The sequence below is a fragment of the Hemicordylus capensis genome, chromosome 3, assembly GCF_027244095.1.
Source record: "Hemicordylus capensis ecotype Gifberg chromosome 3, rHemCap1.1.pri, whole genome shotgun sequence".
In the NCBI taxonomy this organism is placed as follows: domain Eukaryota; kingdom Metazoa; phylum Chordata; class Lepidosauria; order Squamata; family Cordylidae; genus Hemicordylus; species Hemicordylus capensis.
In genome coordinates, this window is record NC_069659.1 from 93,010,268 (window position 1) to 93,023,719 (window position 13,452).

General features: G+C 46.6%; 1 protein-coding gene across 6 annotated transcripts in view; it reads right to left on the reverse strand.

Moving 5' to 3' along the window:
• Positions 1-13,452, reverse strand: part of BRWD1 (bromodomain and WD repeat domain containing 1) — a 137,269-nt gene that overhangs the window by 80,940 nt on the left and 42,877 nt on the right. For 5 of the 6 annotated variants that reach the window (XR_008320365.1, XM_053312931.1, XM_053312930.1 and 2 more), the window contains exons 11-13: positions 10,888-10,988; positions 9,238-9,278; positions 8,954-9,016 (exon numbers count right to left, since the gene is read on the reverse strand). Coding sequence is in view for 5 of the 6 variants with exons in the window: in XM_053312931.1 (XP_053168906.1) it covers positions 8,954-9,016; positions 9,238-9,278; positions 10,888-10,988 (205 nt within the window). In the remaining variant the exon portion in view is untranslated. The remainder of the gene's footprint in view (positions 1-8,953; positions 9,017-9,237; positions 9,279-10,887; positions 10,989-13,452) is intronic. The other variant, XM_053312932.1, reaches the window with a different exon arrangement.

Below are 13,452 nucleotides of genomic sequence, written 5' to 3' on the forward strand. Positions count from 1 at the left end.
CTTCCGTTAGAATCGACGGTTGGGGCGCCTCTCCTTCAGATTTCTCGCAGACCGCCATATAAGTGACGATCCGTACACCAGCATCCACCAGCATCCACTAGTCCAGGCATTCTGCAGCGGGGCCGGCTGGGAGGGACTTATGAATACAACGGATCACATCCAGATCATAAGTTACAGGTAAGCAACCTGTTTATCTGGATTGTGATCCATTGTATCCATAAGAACTGGGTGTTTAGCAAGCTACCCCATAAGGAGGCGGGTGCAGATGACCCCCAGCTATGCCAACACACGTTTCAACACTGATCTTCCAAAATTCGCCTCCCTAGCCATCCGCAGATCCAAAGCATAATGCTTTACGAATGGTAGATGCGATGACCATGTCGCCGCCAGGCAGACATCTGCCATTTTAATGCCTGACAGATGTGCCACAGACGTTGCGTAGGCCCTAGTAGAGTGAGCCCGAACCGTCTTTGGCGGTGTTATCTTCTGGCTTTTATAGGCGAGGAAAATCAGTTCCACTAGCCAGTGAGCAAGTCTCTGGCGAGAGATTGGACGGCCCTTGCTACGCCCCCGGAAGGAGAGAAAAAGCTTTTTACTCTTCCTAAAGTCATGAGTTCTCTCCAAATAGTATAGGAGTGATCTATGCACGTCCAACGTGTGGAGGGCCTTCTCTAAGTCCGTCTCCGGACTACTGAAAAAAGTTGGTAGCACTATGTCTTGATTTAAGTGGAAATCTGTTACCACCTTCGGCAGGAATCTCGGATCGAGACGCATCACAACCTTGTGTGGATAGAATTGAGTGTAGGGTCTATCCATCCGCAGGGCCGTCATCTCGCTCACTCTCTTAGCCGATGTAATGGCTACCAAGAATGCCACCTTCAAGGTCAGAAACTTCAGTGGAACAGTCGCCAGTGGCTCAAAAGGTGCCTCCATTAGGGCAGAGAGTACTAAAGACAGACTCCATTGCTCCATTGGGCTGCGCACAGGCGGGTAAAGGTTATTAACACCCTTCAGGAAACGTTTACATTCCGGGTGGGAGAAAACTGTGGACCCATCCCATCCCCTGTGCTTTGACGAGATTGCAGCCAAATGCAGCTTAATGGAGACATTCGCCAATCCACTCAGTTTGAGCGATGTCAGGTAACGTAGCACATCCCGAGGGGTCGCACGCAATGGCGTGACACTCTTCCCCCTCATATAACTCTTGAAGCGGTTCCACTTGCAGGCATAACTGCGTCTTGTCGACGCACGCCTACTGTTTAGTAAGATGTTGTTTAATAGTTGATTCTCCAAGCGGTCAGCTTGAGAGAGTGCACATCAGGGTGTAACACCTTTCCGTGTTCTCTTTGCAACAGGTTTGGAGCCTTGGGGAACTTGTGGAACACTGAATGAGACATTCCCAGAAGTGTGGCAAACCACGGCTGGCGCGGCCACCATGGGGCCAGAAGTATGCATTTCGTTTGGTCCCGCAATATCTGCGCAACCACACGGCCCATTAACGGCAGCGGGGGAAAAAGATATAACAGTCCCGTCTTCCAGGCCCGTTGAAAAGCATCCCCCAGGGATCCTTGGCCTATGCCCGCACGCGAACAATAATTGACACACTTTTTGTTGGCAACCGTGGCAAATAAGTCTATCGATGGGACCCCCCAGATCTCGAACACCCTGTCGAGATACATCGGGTTGATTTCCCACTCGTGTCTTTGGTTGAAACTGATGTCCCTGCTGAGCCTGTCGGCCAAGCAGTTGTCTACACCCTTTATGTGTATTGCCACCGGGTGAATTGAATGTTGAATGCACCAGTCCCATATTTTTCTCGCAAGTAGGCAAAGAGACAGTGACACTGTCCCCCCTTGATGGTTGAGGTAGGCAATCGCCGTCGTGTTGTCTAACTCCAGCTGTACTGCTCGTCCCCTTATCATAGGTTCGAATGCCCTTAGGCCCTGGAACACAGCCAATAGCTCCAAGTAATTTATATGCTGAAGTCTCTGCAACTGGGTCCATGTCCCCTGCACGCATACGCTGGCGCAATGCGCACCCCAGCCCGCCATCGAGGCATCTGTCGTTATCCGGGAGGTGGGCTCCTTGGACACAAACTCGACTCCTTTGCCCAAATTGCCCATGTCTAGCCACCACCCCAGGCTGGCGAGGACATGTTGTGGTAATGTCAAGTGCATATTCTGGCCATCCACATTGGGTCGGAAGTTGTGGAGAAACCAATGCTGCAATGTCCGCATGCGGAGGCGCGTGTGTGACACCGTTGCGGTGCATGATGCCATCAAACCCAACATCCGCTGGATTTGAACCGCTGGCTGCCGTGGAGTTCTCTGAAAGTGACGTATGAGTTCGTGCATTTGGGTAATTCTTTCCGCAGGTAAGAACGCCCTGGCCAATTCCAAGTCCAGCACCGCTCCGATGAAGTTCACTCGAGTCATGGGTTCGAGTCTCGACTTCTTCCAATTCACATTGATGCCGAGGCACTCCAATAAGGCTAGCAGCATCTGCACTTGGCGGGTAAGTAAACTCCTGTCGTGGCTCACCACGAGCCAATCGTCTAAATACGGATACAGCCTCAAGCCCTGAGTTCGTAGGTGGGCTACAACCACCGCCATCACCTTTGTGAACACTCTGGGCGCAGTAGAAAGTCCAAATGGAAGCACCACATATTGATAGATCTGTGCCCCTACTGTAAACCAGAGGAACTTGCGGTGACTCTCCTGTATCCCGATATGAAAATAAGCGTCCTTGAGATCCAGAGTAACTGCCCACTGTTCGTTCACCAGCAGAGGCAGAATTCCCTGCAGCATCACCATTCTGAATTTCCTGGTCCGAATGAAGAGGTTGAGCCCCCTCAGGTCCATTATGGCTCTTATTCCACCGTCTCTCTTTGGTATCTGAAAATACCGGGAATAGTAGCCGGTCAGTCTGTTCACCCATTGCACCCGCGTGATCGCCTGTTTCTCCAGCAGCACCTTGACCTCCTCCTGCAACACCTCTGTGGCCGGCGTATAGACCAGTCCAGAGAAGGGAGGCCTTGTCTCGAACTCCCACGCATATCCAGTCTGCACTATTCTCAGTACCCACCGGTCGGATGTTATGTTGTGCCATGCTGGCGCACGGCTTGCCAGTTTGATGTTGATCCTGGCAACTACAGGGCCGATGTAGTGGGTCCTGGATTGTAGCGTTGGACTTAAATTGGCTGCTGCAAAACTGATGCAGTGGACGAACAGTCCTGTCAAAAGCTCTTGCTGGAAGCGTCCTTGTCGCCTTGATGAGCTGTTTTTCCTTTTTGTTTTTGGTTAAAGCCCTTACCGCATTGGTAAGGTCTGAATTGCTTTCGGTATTCTTTGCGGTCCCGATACCGATCACTCTTTCTCTGATAATAAGTGCGGCTCCTTGCAGGAACCGCTCGAAGGCACCATAAAGGTGCGGGCAGTGAATTTAGATTTTTTCAACGTCTCCATTGACGTGTCCGTGTCCTCATGGAATAAGCCTTTGCCGTCAAATGGCAAGGACTCGACTTTCTCCTTCATGTCTGTCTGCAGGGTTGCTGAGCGAAGCCACGCATGCCTGCGCAAGCTCACTGCCGTCACCATTGCTCTCGATTCCGTCTCCGACAAGTGTTTGAATGCGCTCAGTTGTTGGCGCGTTATTGCCGTTGTTCTTTCGTACACATCATTAAATCTCCATTGGAAGTCCTCCGGAGATAAAGAGGATGAATCCTGTAAGAGCGCATCCCAAAGTAAATGGTTATAGCGTGCCATACACGCCGCATAATTAGCAATACGAATTGCTAAACTGGAGGTGCTATAGATCTTTCGACCCATAACGTCCATTTTCCTCCCCTCTTTGTCAGCAGGCGTGGAATGACGGTGTCCACTCTTGGTGGATGAAGCGCAACTGACAACCAAGGAGTTCGGTATAGGATGATGTAACAGGTAAGAGTTCTCTCCTTCAGTCACCCTATACAAATTCTCAATGCGCTTGGAAGTTGGAGCCCCGACCCCCACTGAGTCCCATGCCACCTTCGCAGCCTTGTCTATCCCAGGAATCATGGTGAGGGCAACAGGATGCGAAGTCTTAGACCGCTTCATCATATTATAGACCGGGTCAGCAACGTCCGCATCCGGAGAGCTTACGTCCATGCCCAGGGCTTCAGCGATGTCCCTTATGAGGATATGGTAAGCTTTCAATTCCTCAGTTGGCGAGGTGGATAGTTTTGGTGGCACATCCGAAGGGGGGTCCGACCTACGACTGATATCATCTCTGTCAGAGGCCGGTCCCGACTCATCGTCCTCACTGTCATCAGAGGGTGAAGATGATGGTTCAGAAGGAGGAGGTGTTGCTTTCCTCTTTCTTTTCCCAGCAGGTTTTTCTGGCATCCTCGTCTGGACCACAGGTAACTGTGAATTCTCTGGAAGGTAAGTTTGAACTTGCACCAATGGTGTTTGTATAGGCAAGTTCACAGACGGCCCCTGATGGTCTGCATGCTCTGACTGCAGCAGCGGCTGAGCAAGTTGTCCAGCCTGCACAAAATTCCGCAGCCCTTGCACTGGTTGCATTTCTACCTGTGCCGCTTTCCAACGCAAGAACTCTGCATAATCATCCGGCACACCATGGCGGAAACCGCAGGAATGAGTTGGCTGCAGCATCGTAGAGCATCCCACATCGGTTCTTGGATCCTGGACCACTGCTGGTGTCAGTGAGGCAACATGAGGCAGATCAGCCAGCTCTCCACCTCCAGGACCCTCGTCTAAGCCTGTCGACAGGAAGCCGCGAAACGTCGCACCCGAGGGGGTACTCGAACTCGACTCCAGCAGTTCTCTAAGTCCGTCCCCGTGTGTAGCCAGACTCGGAGTCCTCGGCGTCGAGGGGGACTGTGCCGGCGTCAATGCCGGTGACAAAAGATGAGGAATCCTCCTCAATGTCGAAGCCGTCAACACCGACGAAGGAGCAGTGCTCACATTCAATATCTGCTCCGGCACCGTGGACGCCGACTGAGGAATGGCATACACCGCCTGGGCAGTTATGGGAGGCTCCGATGCCGAGACTTGCAAATGCCTCGACGCCGATATCGACGTCGGCGTCGATGTCGATTCCAATGTCGACGCCTGTCCCAGACTGCCTTGGTCCAATCTCGATGTCGACGCTGGTGTCGATGTCGAGACTAAAGTCGATGTCGAAGCCGAAATCATCCTGACCGTCGATACCGAAGGTGTCGACGTCGAGGCTGTAGGGGACTCAGCCGAGTCCACGTCGTAAATCTGTGCTGCCGTCGGTGAGGGAGTTCGATGTCGAGACTCCTCACGATGGCGACCTTCCCTCTCAGAAGCATGACGATCTCTATCCTTATGCTTCCGTTTTTTTGAAACCTCCTTTGGTTTCTTAAACAGAGTGTCAACAGCGGTTTTAGACTGCGTATCAGCAGACCCACTGGAACCCAATCCCGGGGAGCTTGACGCACCGCACTCCTTCGACATCGAAGCTCCCGATGTCGATCCGGAACTCATCGACGCCGACGGACGAGGAGTTGGCGGTCGAAGTGCCTCCTCGTATAACGCAGCTCGAAGCCTGAGAGCTCTATTTTGTCTAGTTTGTTTTGAAAATGAGCAGCATATCTTACACGCCGCCGTGTTATGATTCTCTCCTAGGCACATCAAACAGGCGTCGTGATAATCAGTCAAAGGAAACTTTGCTCGACACTTTTCACACCGTTTGAATGTCTTCTTAGCTTCCATTGTCCAAATGCCGTTCCGAGTCAAATTCAGTAAACAATCTTAGGAACAAACAAAGCAGAGTCCGTAATCAAGTCCGTTTGCCGTTCCGAGTCAAAACCGTCCTGTACAAACTTCGTAGTTAGAATCAGAGTTCCAAAATCAAGTCCGTTGTTCGTTCTGAAGTCAAACCAATTAATCCGCTCAGTAGAGAATAGTCAAACAGTCCGAAGTCAAATTTTTGATAACAATTGAGGAGCAACAGCCAAGAGGTGTAAGCACTTTGGCGGTCAAGAGAAAAACTGAAGGAGAGGCGCCCCAACCGTCGATTCTAACGGAAGCTGCAAGGCACGTGCAGACGGGCGGGGCGCGAAGAGGAGCTAGTTAGTCAGCCCGGGAGGTCCCTGCACAGGCGCAGAAACCCAGTTCTTATGGATACAATGGATCACAATCCAGAGGCTGTCTCGGTCACCACAGTGTATGATTAACTTTGTGTGTTGAAAAAACTTGCTTAGAACCCTAGACAGGGCAGGGAAGGGTGGAAAGAACACAAGTGTTCCAGGGGATTTGAAAAGTGTCTCCCAGGGATCATTTCCTCATTGCTGCTCTTAAGCAGAAAAGGGGGTATTTTTTTGTTGGGTAGTGCACTTGAAGAAGTCCACTTGGAGAGTCCCCCAGAGAGGGAAGAGATTGGAGAAAACACCATGGTTGATTTCCAATTTGTGTTGACAGGCCAGATCTGTTTCTCTGCTGAGACTGTCTGACAAGGTGTTGTTGGTACCCTTTATGTGAAGGGCTAGAGGATAAATCCTCCACTGCTCACCGCCACTTCCTGAATTGGTGGCACTCCTCCTTTGCGTGCCATCAGTACTATCCCCTAGCTGCCCTCGTGCGACATTGGCACGGGCATGTGCAATTACCACTTGCATAGTCAACTGACCACACAAATGGCCACCATGCATGCATGGAGACTGTGTGTGCTGTAGGGGTGTGCACGGAACCGCCACACTGCGGTCCGGCACTGAGGCGGGGGGTCGCTTTAAGAGTGGCGGGAGGGTTTACTTACCCCTCCCGCCGCTTTCCGCTGTGGCGCCGTAATTAGTAGAGTAATTGGGGTGGCAGGATACCTCCCTGCAGCCCCTTCCCCACTGCGGCTCTGCAAAGCTCCCAGTAATGCTTTGCGCGCGCGCTTGTCAGTGACGTGAAGCGCGCGCACAGTGTGTGCAAGCGCAAAGCATTACTGGGAGCTTTGCAGAGCCGCAGCGGGGAAGGGGCAGCAGGGAGGTATCCTGCCGCCCCAATTACTCTACTAATTACGGCGCCACGGCAGAAAGCGGCAGGAGGGTAAGTAAACCCTCCTGCCACTCTTAAAACGACCCCCCACCCCCAATCCGGACCACCCAGGTCTGGATCGGTCCGGGCCCATCCCTAGTGTGCTGGCACCGCATGAGGGCAGCTGGGGGAGAGTGCCACTGGCGCACAAAGATAACTGGGAGGAGTGCCACCGATTTAGGAAGTGGCAGCGAGCAACAGAGGAACAAGTATGCACCTACTCTCTTCCGTTTTAAAAAGGTGCCAGGTATGTGTTTTGAATCATGCTGCAATTCATGCACATCCCTAACGAAATGGGATGCCCATCATAAGATTCTCTGGTAGGGTACACCAGAGAACGGAGTCCTATACTATTTGGGGTAAAAGCACCATGTGCAGTATCCATCAGGGAAGATCTCAGAGTTGAGCCTGGCTTCAAGAACCTCAATGTAGATGTTAGTGAAGATCTCAGCATCGGGGTCAGAAGGTCTAGGATCAGAGGATGTAAGCTTGTAAGAAGGCAAAGGCTACTTGATCAAGGTCTCTTTGCAATATCACAAATTATTGCCCCTGAAGAATGCCTCTAGGCTGAAATACATTGGGCTTCAATAAAGACTTCACAGCACTATGAGACTTTGTCTCCCTTTTTTGTCTGCCTGGTTGGGTGCTTCTTGTTTTTTTCATCTGCTTTAGAAAAACAGCAAATTTTGCAGGTGCATACAATATGATCCTCCCCAAAGCAAAGCAGACAGAGGTAGTATTTGTCAGAGAATGGAAGGGTCTCCCAGCAGGAGGAACACCACTGGGGTTTTTTTTTAGTATCCATTAGAATGAAAAGAAGCAAAATAGTCCAATCTGTGAGGCAAAGAACAGTAAGAAACCAATCTGAAGTCAGAAAAACCAATAGAGCAAACCATTTAACTTTTGTCTTTCAGGTACTAAGTACAACCAAGGAGCAAATAATGAGGAAAGTACACCAATGGCAGTTGAGAAGGAACTGAGAAAGAAAGTGATCAGCTGCTGCTGATACTCTGTGCGTAAAGGGCAGAGCTTCAGAATGTTTTGAGGAGCTTGAAATCGTTCTGCAGGGACTACTGCACAGGTGCAAAGCTCACCTTGTGAAGGATACCAGATCACCACTAAGATCCAGAACTTACTCTTCTACTCTATCTCTCCCTGCAATCAACACATTCATGTTTGTAGTGAGGCTTTACCACTATTAGCACACAAAAATTACAAAGCCTTCTTATCAAATACTGAACCAATCTATTTTTACTGCTAATGTAATAGGTGCTTGTGTGATGATAGATCATATTAATGCATCAGTTCAACTGTTTGGCCTCTATTGGTTTTCTCCTCTCAAAGCCTAACGTCATACAATAGTAGCAGCCACTAAATAATTATGGCCAAATAATGCATAGGTTCCTCAGAATTATACTTTTAGTGTTTTTAAAAAACACACCAATAAAATGAATGTGCTGATTACATCTTGAATGAATGGCACTGAGTCTAAGGGAGATACAACAGCTATCTTCAAATAGGAATGTCGCAGAAAATAAGAGCAACAGAACCATTCTTCAGTAAAGACAGAACAAGAACCAGTGGGTTGAAATTACAAGGAAGCAGATTCAGGCTAGGCATTAGGAGGAACTTCCAAGCTGTAAGAATGGCTCAACAGCAGAACAGCCTGACTTGCACAGCGGTGGTCTCTCCTTTGCTAGATGTTTTCAAACAGAGGCTGGACGGTCATCTGTCACGGATGCTGTGGCAGATTCCTCCACTGAGCAAGAGGTTAGACTAGAAGACCTCCAAGGTTCTTTCCAACTCTAACATTTTATTCTTCAATTTCCTTCTCAAATAGTTCACTTTCAAGACAAAGGTGGAATCAAAAATAATTTAATGGATTTTTAGCAAGAGAATAAAGCTACCTGTCAGACAAGCAACACAGCAACAATAGGTTCTTGCTGTGAAAGAAGATAGGTGCCTTCAACCTGGTGTAAATAATAACAATTTTAAGTAAGATCCAGGTGATCACAAGGCATATACAGATATAGAGGAAGAGGTGGAGTAAAAATACAATAGAGTCATGAAGTTAAAAATAGATTGTTTCAGATTTATCTAGACTATTTCCAATATTATAGCAGTTATCAGATGTTCTTAATCCTCAAATATACAGATTTCTTTTTCAAAAGACTTAGCCCTATAAACATACCTATCATCGCTATTAGAAAACTGAATGCTGTCAACTTTGTCCTGCAAAAGAGAGAAATGTGTTAACACTACCAATTAAGATATTAAAATCAATCCATTCCTGTTTTGTGATTGTCATTTCTTACTTCTACAGCCCCAATTTGTAAATTGCTGTATTACAGGCATTTTTTATCCAATTGTTTTGAAATGTTGATAGCTTGTACACCTAAGGCAATGTAATACCATATTTAATGTTGATTAAAAAAGGGAATAGAATAAAAAAGGGAATAGCTTTATTCATGCTTTGAATAAATATAACCGTAAAAATCTAGTCTGCCTTAACAACAGAACTACTCCCATGGCTCTGGAGAAGAGACTTATCACTTTATGGAGGAAGAGCTATACTAGAAACACTTAATAGAGGGAGTCTACAAGTCCAAAGACACACTTTTTAAAACTATTTCAGTTTGTGTGCGTGTGCATGTGTTTATGTGCACACACACGCAGGTGAGGCCCGTCACTGACCAGGCAAAGTCATTGCACATAATTATACTTTTAGGCAAGTTCTCTCATTCACAGATACAGAGAGAAATGACAATACACACACACACACATATATATTTTATTTTGGTGTAAACCACCCTGAGCCATTTTTGGAAGGGTGGTATATAAATTGAATAAATGAATAAATAATTATTTTATCAGTATGCTTACAAATGTAGGATTCCAGCTTCAAATATTATTCATTTTATTGTATAATGACCATATATGGTATGTTTGAATAGTAAAACTGAATCTTAGATTCTGCTTTTCTTGGGCATGATATCATTTTGGAATTATTGATCTGATTATTGTATGTTAATTGGTTGAGAACAAGAATAGCTAAAATATAGTTCAAAATTTCTGCTAAAAATAAAAACTAACATGTCCCCACACATATTCCCGTATTCTGTAAAAGGTTGTGCATTCATTTTAAGTAGCAGGAGCGCTCATGCAAAATTCAGTATCTGTAGGTAATCAGGAAGTATCCAACCATAATCCAAGTCATCACCCACAGCATGTATTATTAAGGCTATACTCCTCTGCCCAAGTTGCACGGATAGCAGATTACTTCTAAGTTAACATATTAACTTAGGAGGAGCCCCTGGTGGCGCAGTGGTAAAAACTGCCGCCCTGTAACCAGAAGGTTACAAGTTCGATCCTGACCAGGGGCTCAAGGTTGACTCAGCCTTCCATCCTTCCGAGGTCGGTAAAATGAGTACCCAGAATGTTGGGGGGCAATATGCTAAATCATTGTAAACCGCTTAGAGAGCTTCCAGCTATAGAGCGGTATATAAATGTAAGTGCTATTGCTAGTGCTATTGCTAACATATTAGGATAAAGGTTTTGTGAGCACGACAATCTTGGCTCGAGAATCTGCTAGCAGAAATATGCATTCCTCCCCTAATGTCAACGATTGTAACCAGTTTTGAGGTCAGTATACAAATCTGAATTAGTAGGATTTAAAAGAAAATGCAAAGATAAAGCATCTATCCATGTTCAAATGCATCAAATCCATATAAACCGCCCTGAGCCAGCTTGGAAGGGCGGTATAAAAATCGAATAAATAAATATGAATATGTAATACCACTTCAAAGTAGTTTGCTTCTAAATGTAACATTACATTACTTACAATATGGCTTTCTAGCTCTGCAACTTTTTCAGGTGTTTCAGAACCAAAATAATACATTCTGATAACATGATCAGTACTGCCAGTTGCTAAGAACATCCCACCTGAAAATTCAAATAATATAGTTTAGAATGTTTGAAAGTATTTATGAGATAGAAAATATATATCTAGTACTGAAAATAGCAAGTTATCAGTATCAATGATGATATTCTATTAATAAAATGACACTTCTAATTTGTCTAAATATGGAACAAGAAGTTATCAATGTTTAACACAAAAAAGCTATTTTGCTCCAACTATATAGCTCTTTGAATGTGAAAAACTCATTACCCTATTAAATCTACTCCTTCCCATAGTACCTATGGGAGGGAGTTTCCTGTCTCTATCAAGTGAGAAGGAGAAATAGATGCTGAAAGCTAGTGACATGCAAAACCATGGCACAATTTTAATCCTGATCTTCCAGGCCCAAATCCAGTTCTCTTATTAATGGGGCCACATTGACTCTCAGCAGTAGCGAAGGTAGACTTTAAAAAATAAAATAAAACCCCTTGCATAGATAACTACTTCAAATCGTTTTAGAAAAACAGTTTTTCTATTCTTCACCTCCTCAAAACATCCAAAAAAGTGCTACTGGTCTAGACAAATTACGATATTTTCTCAGATTCACAATAATAATCTCTGCTGACCGGTCACTACTGACTTGACTCAACATAAATGGATTACTAAGTGTATAGTACCAATTTTAGGGATGTGCCCGAATGGGCTCGGGCAACTGCAGGTGGGGCAGGGAGCAATTCCCTTTAAAAACAGGTAAGCAGGTCCTTACCTGCTCCACTGCTACTCCACCACTTTTCTGGGTGCAGCACTTGCTCTACCAATGGCCAGGCATGGCTGCAGCTATGTCCGTTACTGAAACTGCAGGGAACAGCACTGCAGGGGAAAGCGCAGCCATTGGTAGAGCAAGCGTCGTCCCTAGAAAAGCAGCAGAGTGGCAGTGGAGCAGGTAAGGACCGCTTACCTTCTTAAAGGAACTGCTCCCTGCTGAACCAGTATGGCTGTCCACAACAGTTCAATGCTTCCCTAAGGAGGCACTGAACCAGTTCGTGCACATTCCTAAATTTACCACACCTAAAATAACTTGTCGCCCAGTATAAGAGGATTGGAATGTGGAATTAGCATTGTAACACTGAATAATTATGGGCTCTTTTTGTCCCTCTGAATAATTCAGATGGCACGCATATCTAGAGCAATATAAGCAGAAGTCTGCTCATCCAACACTGTTTTTGTGCCCCCACCCTCCCCACTGTAGCCCTATGTCCCCAAAAGCAATTCCTGAGTGTATGGAAAGCCTCCAGGATGGTGTGGGGACTGGAGCATGAGGGAGAGACAGGAATCAGGTGTGTGACGTTGCTTGATTTCCATGGTTTTCTCCTTCCATACCATTCTAGATACTCCCAGGATTTCAGAAGTGCTTTTTCTGCCCCTACACTCCCCCAAAAGCCCTATTGCACAAGCAGACTTTCACCAGGATGCCTCCCTTTTTCATTCTCCATCTTCCATCCAGCAGGATCAGGGAAAGACAGTAGGTGGGAGAGAGAGCGCAAGCATGTGCTGGGCTGGCTTTGAAGCAATAAAGAAAAGCCAAATGCAAGCAGCACCAGCATGCTCTCTCCTTTTCCCTGTGCAGGAGGGACTAAAAGGCACTGCTTTCTGTTGGGAATAAGGGTGATGGCAGCTGAATTCCACAGCTTCTCTGAAGAATAAAACAGGAGGATTGACCACCACACGGAGGCTCATAAGCAAGGGGGCCAGGAAGCTGGACCTGGTCACTCTCTTTCAATCAGTTCCCTCTTCCCCAGTGGGATGGGGGCTTTCTTCCACCCTCTCCTGAAACTGCCTTGAAGTGCCATCCAATGTATGTTTACTCAGAAATATGTTCCATGGTATACACAGTGAAGCTTACTCCAAAGTAAGGATGCCTAGCATTGCAACTTGAAAAGCAACAATGGTTTAGGGAAAGGAGAGGACTTGCAATTTGTGTATGGCTGGCATGCATTCCTGGTGCCCCAGTGACTGAGCAGGGACAGCGCTTATTTTCTGGCCACTAACCTTGTTTCAAATTGTGCGACCCTTGAAAGGGGAAGCAAGACTCACATGTAATTACTAATTGCTTACATACTTATTTTTGTATTTCTACTGTGATATTTAGTGCACCAAAAATTAACCTCAGCTTGGTGGGCAGAACCATGGTTGGTTCTGGCCTGTCAGAGAATTTGAGTTGTGCACTCCTGGAAAAGAGCAACCTTCTAATCATAGTTCAGCGACTGAGGGCTTGCATACTCCCTTTATCTGCGCACATGTGCGCACGCACACCATGCTTCCATGATACATTTGTAATTATAGTTTGCTCTTATATCCAAAGTTGAGCTAATCATGGTTTGGAGAGGAGGTGTATGCTTGATCAAATGTAACAGCAACCTGTAGTTATAAGGGAACCAAGGATGCATCATTTGCACACAAGAAGGGAGCACAAAAGCCCACAGCATCTTCTCAATCTCCAAACCAAAT